This window comes from Anastrepha ludens, chromosome 5 (assembly GCF_028408465.1).
Source record: "Anastrepha ludens isolate Willacy chromosome 5, idAnaLude1.1, whole genome shotgun sequence".
NCBI classification, from domain to species: Eukaryota; Metazoa; Arthropoda; class Insecta; order Diptera; family Tephritidae; genus Anastrepha; species Anastrepha ludens.
Window position 1 is genome coordinate 23,630,663 of NC_071501.1, and position 9,046 is coordinate 23,639,708.

At 36.8% G+C, this 9,046-nt stretch overlaps 1 protein-coding gene across 3 annotated transcripts; it reads left to right on the forward strand.

Annotated features, from left to right (window-relative positions):
• The first annotated feature begins 240 nt into the window (after nt 1-240).
• On the forward strand, nt 241-8,855 carry LOC128865150 (uncharacterized). 3 transcript variants are annotated; one of them, XR_008454754.1, is made up of 6 exons: nt 241-439; nt 569-913; nt 975-1,106; nt 4,241-4,312; nt 8,458-8,669; nt 8,799-8,855. XR_008454754.1 is itself a non-coding variant. In XM_054105201.1 (5 exons), exons 2-5 carry the CDS (start codon nt 908-910, stop codon nt 7,992-7,994), a joined length of 345 nt encoding a protein of 114 aa, XP_053961176.1. In that variant the 5' UTR covers nt 244-439; nt 569-907; the 3' UTR covers nt 7,995-8,344. The 3 variants fall into 3 exon arrangements, 1 of the variants encoding a protein (XP_053961176.1); XM_054105201.1 differs by lacking the exons at nt 8,458-8,669; nt 8,799-8,855 and adding an exon at nt 7,860-8,344 and having other exon boundaries at nt 244-439; XR_008454755.1 differs by lacking the exons at nt 241-439; nt 569-913; nt 8,458-8,669; nt 8,799-8,855 and adding exons at nt 1,172-1,565; nt 7,860-8,344 and having other exon boundaries at nt 1,015-1,106.
• Nucleotides 8,856-9,046: the final 191 nt, after the last annotated feature.

Genomic DNA, 9,046 nt, shown 5'->3' on the forward strand with positions numbered 1-9,046 from the left:
AAATATTTGGTAGGGATCTAAAGATAAAAATATTTTAACCTCAATCAATTCAATTAAGTAAAAATATTTAAATACCAATTTTAAATATTGTATTTATTGTAGTAATGCAGCAACAAATATGTCCAAAAATCTATTATATAAGTTATTAAAATAAATAAAAAAAACTCGAATGATTGTCATTAGAAATTTAAAGGTAAAAACAAAAAATCAAATTTTATTCAAAAAAGGTGCCAGGATTTTTCTGAATAAACCCTTCAAGAGAGTGTCACCTGGCCAATGTAGGGGCCTAACGGAAACTGTTGCACAAACGCACATCTCTGCTTCTGGCGTAAGATCGAGGGAAAGCTAAGATGTTTGAGGAAACTATGATATAAAAGATTGCGCTTATCGCGGCACCGCTGCTCGATTCTCAGTGAATTTAACATAATAAGATGTTTAGGTGACGTAGCTGTAAAATTTTGCTTATAAACAACTTTCTTATTTCCATTATCTTCCTTGTCTACATCAAACTAACCTAACTTTTCATTTTTGTCTACAAATCTTCGCTATTTTGACACTCTCTTCTTAGGTTTCCCAAACACCACATCAATAATTTCGACACCACAAAGTTACGAGGATTTACAAATCCGGTTAGACAGAAGGCTACTGCGGTCGGTTGAAACAGATACCTGACCATTGAGCTTTAAGAAGCACCCATTTTTTATGGCTCCACCGGCAACATCAACAGCGTCAACGTCGCCACTGCTGCTACCAACACAAACGCTTTCGAGCTGCCACCTCTTACAGTCGACGCATTGGGCCAACTTTGCGTTACTTCGGCGGTGGTAGTAACCAACCCAGCGTTGACCAGCAACAGTTGCCGTAGGCGTTTGAAGGCAATTCCTATGCTAAAGTTACTATACCCGATATGTTTGTAAGTACACTCTGTGCCTAAGTTTAGAGCATTCCATAACCAGGTACGAGTTTATTTACAGTTCGCCAAACAAGTGGTCTCTAATTTGCATCGTAAAAAAATCGGCCATAAACGCATGTTAGTCTCGTATACGCGCGACTCTTCACTCACGGAAATCAACACGCTGCGTTGTCAAGTAGCAGGACTACTTAAGGTGAGTCACCATAACTTTATTGTTTCTCTGTGCATGTTGTAACTAGGTTTTATGATCTACTGTAGACCGTTCAAAAATATTTTGTAGCTCTCGCTTCAAAAATTCGCAGCAGTGAAGAAATCGTATCGAGTTAAACAAAGCGCGCCAATTCCAAACACCTAGTGAAGCCAAGACCTTCTCCACCTGATCTTTCTAACGCAGAGGAGGTCTTCCTCTTCCTCTACTACCACCAGCTGGTACCGTATCGAATACTTTCAGAGCCGGAGCGTTTGTATCCATTCGGACAACATGACCCAGCCAACCTAGCCACTGGATCTTTGTTCGCTGCACTACGTCTATGTTGTCGTAAAGCTCATACAGCTCATCGTTTCATCGTCTGCGATACTCGCCGTCATCAACGTACAAGGGTCCAAAAATCTTCCGCATAATCTCGAACCAGCTCCTGAGAAGGGAGCATTTGTAAGTCTTTATTCTCTTGTAAGAACGTGCCCAGGATTCTGTGTCTCCTATGACCTAATGCTTCACAGTTGATGGTTAAGTACTCCATGGACTCCACTTCATAACAGCAGAACCTGCATAAACTGGTGCTAGATGGTCCTATTGTATTCAAATGTTTATTGCATGCAAATTGGCCTGTAAGTGCTCCAAGTTAGAGCAGATTTTGGTCTGCTAGTATTAAAGTTCAGATACTTTTTGGAGTGATTAAGGCCGTTTGTGTCATTCCAGTATTCCTTTGGATCCTTTTTATTTGCATCCATTTTCTGGTTTCCTGATTTAGATTGTTTTTGTTAAAGCCAAAAAAATGGGGTTGGTCCAATAAATGGCGCTTCCGCCCCTTTTTCGACATAGAAGTCTGCTTTCTTGTTTCCTGTGTTCCTCATGTCCTGATTATGAAATCACGGAAATCTCAACCAGAGTCGCCAGTTTGTTGAGTGCATTATTACACTCTAAAAGAACTTTTGAATTAAACGTAAAGCTATTTAAGGGTTTGAGGACTGATTGACTGTCCGAATGTATTTTAGATTTTACTTTTTTGAACCTTCTTTTGGATATGATTGCCACTGTTTCCATTATGGCAAGAAGTTCCGCATGGAAAATTATGCTATCTGTATTCAGTGTTAAAGATTTATGTGCTCTAGGCCCACTATTCCTGCTCCTACCCCCTGGAGCGTTTTGGATTCATCTGCATAGCATTTTTGCAAGTCATCATGTAGCCATGTTGGGCTAGTGGAACACGAGCGGGAGGATAACCTTGCATCTCTTAGTAAAATTGAGTATGGGTTCCGTGTGGTCATTCGCCTGGGCCATCCATGCTGCATGTTCAACCCTGTTTAGGATATTGAGATTTCCAGTAAGATCTCCTGGTTTAAATTTAGTCTCTTTTTTAGTCAGAAGTTACAGAATTTAGTCTGACGTTTTTTCTCACAAAATATAGAAAACTGTTAAGCAATCAGCTGTTGAGCTACTGTCAAAAGCAGAATAGCGTTACTGTGATGTGCACCACCTTCTGTCATTTTTAATGGAAATTTGGAACGCGAAATTATTTAATTTGCCAAGCAGATCGCTGCATCTTTCGAAGGGCTTAACAAGTCGTAAATTGGAAGCGTACACTGCTTGCGTACTACCAGCATTGCCTCCCATTAGCAACCTTTTCACATAAGAGCAAAACTCATTGCAAGAGGTAACAAGCCATCGTGAAAGGATTTTGAAGGGGAGCTCTTTAACGGCTCTGAGCGAATTTGACAGGAACAGCTGATAGGCTGACGGCACTTGGGGTGTGTTCACAAAAAAAATGAGATTGCGTTGGTGAATACGAAAAAATCAACCAATGACCCTTCGTTGCCGTCTGAACAACGACTGATTGTACGAGTATGTGAAATGATCGAGCACATTTCGGCTGGCAGTAAGATTGTGTTAGTGATACACGAAAACAAATCGACGCAACCTTTACTCATGTTGCTTCGTTGCTATATGAACAACGATTGAGTGTGGAGGAGTGTGTGAAATGATCCTGCACATTTCGGCTGCCGAGTCCCCTAATGACGTGGCAGCCAAAGTTCCCCTCTCAATTGTCTTTTCCACCATAGTTAAAGAGCAAACCTTGAAATCTCTCATCCTTGCTAAAAAGCCTTGTGAGCTATCAATCTCAATAAAAATAGAAGCTGTAAACGAGCTCCATTAGCGCTCCCGGTATCCTTCCCCTAAGATATTCAGAAATTATTTTTTCCTTAGCATTTCTTTTGAACAAAAGTTTCCACCTCTATTTCATGGCTGGAAAACTGTTTTGTTTTTGCTTTCCAACACTTTTTACGACTGCGCTCTCGTTACCTTATTTTAGAGAGTTATTTTATTGTTATGGCTATTCTCAAAGGCTATTTCTGCTATGAAAGAGATTTTCATAAAGAAACAGCTGTCATTCAGAGGTGGCATACAACTAGGCCCATTTCCGATAGAACAGCAAAGCCCGTACCCCAAATTAGAGGATGAAGTTCAGACTAAACCCTTTTCCGGGATGTACGCGTTAGCGGAAATTTTAATAATTTCCAAATGTTTTTGAAGTGTGGAATTTTTCGTACTTAATCGACATATGTAGAGATCTCGCCATGGATGAAAAAATTTGTAGGCAGTAAAATAAAAAATTTACAGCTCATAGTAACTAAAACGAAAAAATGGTATTTAGCTATTATATCGGGTGTTCTTTTAAGAGTTTGAAAACTTAAAATGGTAATACAAAATCTGGTAGATAGTTTCATGACATTTAATTTTTGAATATGAGTTACATGGTCCATTCGATTAGTTCAGTTTTTGACTACCTTTCCAATAAATCTGAGTTATCTAAATGATCCCAATCAGCACAAATGCGACGCAAACGATATTCATTTTGCTTCAATTCTTGCACGAGCTGTATTCTGCAGGCACGTAAGCCAAATCCTTACGTAAAATTTTGCCATTCTCAGCTGTGAAAACATATTTATCGATATCGATAATTCTCATGCAGCTAAAATAACACCCGATATGTGCATAATATCCTTTACGAATACTTCAATTTTGTCTCGAACTCTTAAAAATATTTACTTGTTACATAAACCTGCGAAGTCATTGATATGATCTTTCAATTCACGCTGTCTTTTTAGAATATGCCATTTTGGATAGATCCCATTTGGGCCCATAACCCCACCGAAGATGCAGCGTCACAAAATGCTTTGGTAAGTATCGTGAATGGGATGGATATGTACAGTGTGTCTAATGCCTGTAGCAAAGGAACTTATTGAGAAACTTTGACAACTTATTTTTTTCTTATTTAATTTTAATAAATTTTTTATAAAAATATATTTCTTTCTCTTACAAAAACCCAGTCTCAAACTTTATGGAAATAAAAAAAAAATTGTTTGTTTAATTAAAAAAAATTAATTAAAAAATAATGCTGTGATGCGATTTTTGAGACGCTCTAAACTCGCACTTTATTATGCCAACATTTATTGAGCTATAACCGTTCCGATTAAAAAGGTTGAAATTTTGATGAAAATTAAAAAAACAATTTAATGAAAACAAAAAAATGTCTTTTGAGACATTAACCGTTCCGATTAAAAAGTTTGAAATTTTGATGAAAATTAAAAAAAAATTTAATGAAAACAAAAACATTTTTTTGAGATATAACCGTTCCGATTAAAAATTTTGAAATTTTGACAAAAATTAAAAACGCAAAAATTAAATTAAACAAAATTTTTTAAAATTTAGTTTTCATCACAATTTCGAACGGTCCGACATATGCAACCATTCGCCCAAAAGGAAGATTCATCAAGATACTACGTTTACCCAATTCCGTTATGAATTTGGCTTAGGCCATAAGACTTTTTTCAATGTGATTTGAAATTTGAGGTCTTCTATAAGTAAAAGTCCTCGAATCGTATCTTTAGATACATTAACACCACCTTTCCTTAAGGCGGAGCCTGGTTTATGAGGTCTAAAAATTGCATCTCTTTGCGATTTTTTTTTTTAAGGAAAAAATTAGTTTAGCACTGCAAAGTTTTTATCTTTTAATGAACATTTAAAAAGTATAAAAAATTTTTGTACTGGTTAAAATAAGTTGAAAAAAAATGTTTAACATAGAAATTAGTAGAGCGCTGCAACGCTGGAGTTTCCAACTGGCGTACAAGATACGGCTCGTAATTATTATCTAAAGCAAAAAATTCAAATGGATTTCTAATTATCATGATTTTTTATTCTAGATGAACTAGAAAACTGAGAGAAATTCCAAAATTTCAACTTTTTGGAGGTTTTAAAGAAAAAAATGCCTTTCTATAAAAAAAAAATTCAATTTAACTTGGTATAAAAATCTTGAATTTTTTTTTATCTATTTTGTTAGGTCAAATAGAAGAGAATTTAATACTGAAGGGAACAAGCTATGATTCATTTCAAAAGGTTCATTAGTTTTTTTTCATTCATGTACGCCAATTCAAAGAAATCATAAAAATGAAAAGTCGAGAAAAGAAGATAAAGTTTGTACTATAGCTGTCCGGTCACAGCGTAACTACCTAACGCTCGCCTACCTTTGGCTTTGTATCTACGGAAATATTGAGAATTAGGCTCTGTAACTTTGTGTGAATATTCTGAAATATATTAGGAAAAAAAAAAATTGATTTTTTTGACCTTATAAACCAGGCCCCCCTTAAAACTGCTTTGTCACAATGATCTTCTGATCATGCTTTGGAGAGGTATTTTTGGGTCTCGTTCAGAGAAGTTATCGACGTTTTTAACTTCGGTATACCATTGTGCCCATTTATTTATGAACGTCTGCGACTTCTTCAAATATTTTGCTTCAAATTGTTGCTATATTTGCGCGTGACATTTTTGGACCTATAAGGTGTGTTTATAGGAACACTGCTTACAAATCGTTTTCCATCGCGAAACTCATTTTCTAAAAACAACGTACGTTTTCTGAATTTCTCACAAAACTAACAAACTGCACAACGCTTTACACCATTTTAGCAGCATTTAAAGTTTTTTTTATAATGGAATTATATGTTTGAATTTTGTCGCTCACGCTTCTATTAGACAGTCTGTATATTACAATATTAAATTTAAATAAGAATCAAATAAATTCCCACAACTTATCAATAAGTCCCTGTGCACTCTACCTGTATGTAGTATCTAGTCATCTTATTGGGACCGAGCAAAATTTTTTCAGTTTTAAGTATATTAAAAAAAAGATTAGTATAATATTTCTATATTAAATAAAAGTAACAGGTGGCGCTAAAGTAATCCTCCTATCAGAAAATGCTATAAATTTTGCGATTGTCCCCTAATGTCAGTTCTGTTTTGACATTTGTGTAGTAAATACATGCCAAATATAGTACGTTAATAAACAATGTTACGCTACACTGCTCCAGAACGCGGAATATTGCTGACTATTTATTTGACCAATATTCGGTCGGTGACTTTGGCACAACGTGAATTTCGTCGCAGATTTCCTCGCCGTCCAACGCCTACTGGTGAAACACTGCGACGTTTAGCCGCTCGCCTCGAAGAGACTGGCACAACACGAGATGCTGCCAGGCGTGGCAGACCCCGGAGTAGCTGTTCTGCAGAGAATATTGCTGCTGTAGCCGAGGATGTCATGGAAGCGCCGTCGACATCGACCAGACGACGTGCCACGCAAATGGGTATCAGTCGACGGTCTTTACAACGAATTTTGGTACAAGATTTGAAGATGTTTCCGTACAAAGTCCAGACGGTGCATCAGCTGTTAGCTGCTGACCGCCAATCGCGCCTAACATACGCTCAAGCCATCCTTAATCACCACCAAGAGGAAGATGATTTTTCATCAAAAATAATCATGAGTGATGAGGCCCATTTCCATCTTAGCGGGTACGTAAATAAGCAAATTTTACGCTTCTGGGGCACTGAAAATCCGCGTGTAACCCACGAAGAGCCATTACACCCGCTCAAAGTCACTGTATGGTGTGCTGTTTTCGCTGGAGGAGTCATCGGACCTTTTTTCTTCGAAGACGTCGCGGGCCAAACGGTTACTGTGAATGGTGAGCGCTACAGAGCAATGATCAACGAGTTCTTTTTGCTGCAACTTGATGAATTGGGATTGGAAAACATGTGGTTCCAACAGGACGGTGCAACGGCATACACTGCACGGGCCACAACCGATATGCTGAAGGATGCATTTCCCGGGCGCCTAATCTCCCGTTTTGGCGATTTGCACTGGCCAGCAAGATCGCCTGATTTGACCGCTCCAGACTTCTTTTTGTGGGGCTTTTTGAAGTCGCGGGTTTATGTCAACAAGCCTCAGACTCTTGCAGCTCTTAAAGACAATATCCGTCAAGAATGTGAGGACCTATCGCCGGAAGTTTTGGCCAAAGTGATGGAAAATGCCATAAAAAGGGCTCAAATTGCAATCAACTGTGGCGGCGGCCATTTACATGACATCATATTCTCGACTTGATGTAAAAAAAATTAAAAGACCAAATAAAAATAATCCACAAGAAGAATCAAAGTTTTTCATTTTTTTTTAAATTACAACCAAAAAACATCGCAAGGTTACTTTTGCGCCACCTGTTATTTTTAATTAATTTTCACCTTAATTACCAACAAATCATTGGCGCTCTCTTTAGAATAAATCTCATTAAGATGAATTTAGGTACTGCAATTTTCATAATCATGGTTTTATTAAAAATTAGAAAAAAATGCTATTTTCTAAAAAAAAATACCAACTCATTTTCCTTGTATTCCCCTCTTCTTTAGCTCAATATCAAATTACCGGAATTAAAATCATTTAATGTATTGCCGATGGTTTTGTCACCCTATACCCTCTCTAAGGCCGAAAATATGAAGCAAAAGTTATTCAATTTTGAAAATCATGATAGAAAAATAGCCTGAAAAACTTGCAAGCAATTAGAGTGGAAATTTGGTCTTAAATTAAAATTTGTGCGTCGATAAGTTTGTCTAGAAAATTCGATTAGTTTAAGCCTTTTATTTATTTATTTCTTTTTTTTTTAATTATAAGGAAATTGTAATGTTACCGCGCGACATTGAATTGAATTGTTTCGTATGTGTAGCAAATATTGAAGCGCTGAGATAAAAATATTGTTATTGTAATAAATATCTCGAAAATATTTGGTAGGGATCTAAAGATAAAAATATTTTAACCTCAATCAATTCAATTAAGTAAAAATATTTAAATACCAATTTTAAATATTGTATTTATTGTAGTAATGCAGCAACAAATATGTCCAAAAATCTAATATATTATATAAGTTATTAAAATAAATAAAAAAAACTCGAATGATTGTCATTAGAAATTTAAAGGTAAAAACAAAAAATCAAATTTTATTCAAAAAAGGTGCCAGGATTTTTCTGAATAAACCCTTCAAGAGAGTGTCACCTGGCCAATGTAGGGGCCTAACGGAAACTGTTGCACAAACGCACATCTCTGCTTCTGGCGTAAGATCGAGGGAAAGCTAAGATGTTTGAGGAAACTATGATATAAAAGATTGCGCTTATCGCGGCACCGCTGCTCGATTCTCAGTGAATTTAACATAATAAGATGTTTAGGTGACGTAGCTGTAAAATTTTGCTTATAAACAACTTTCTTATTTCCATTATCTTCCTTGTCTACATCAAACTAACCTAACTTTTCATTTTTGTCTACAAATCTTCGCTATTTTGACACTCTCTTCTTAGGTTTCCCAAACACCACATCAATAATTTCGACACCACAAAGTTACGAGGATTTACAAATCCGGTTAGACAGAAGGCTACTGCGGTCGGTTGAAACAGATACCTGACCATTGAGCTTTAAGAAGCACCCATTTTTTATGGCTCCACCGGCAACATCAACAGCGTCAACGTCGCCACTGCTGCTACCAACACAAACGCTTTCGAGCTGCCACCTCTTACAGTCGACGCATTGGGCCAACTTTGCGTTACTT

Bases quoted from the DNA above. Each gene is read 5' to 3' on its own strand.
- LOC128865150 (XM_054105201.1), top strand. The intron at 1,107-4,240 runs GTGAGTCACCAT...CTGTCTTTTTAG, and splicing joins AAGTAGCAGGACTACTTAAG to AATATGCCATTTTGGATAGA. The intron at 4,313-7,859 runs GTAAGTATCGTG...CCTCTTCTTTAG, and splicing joins CAGCGTCACAAAATGCTTTG to CTCAATATCAAATTACCGGA.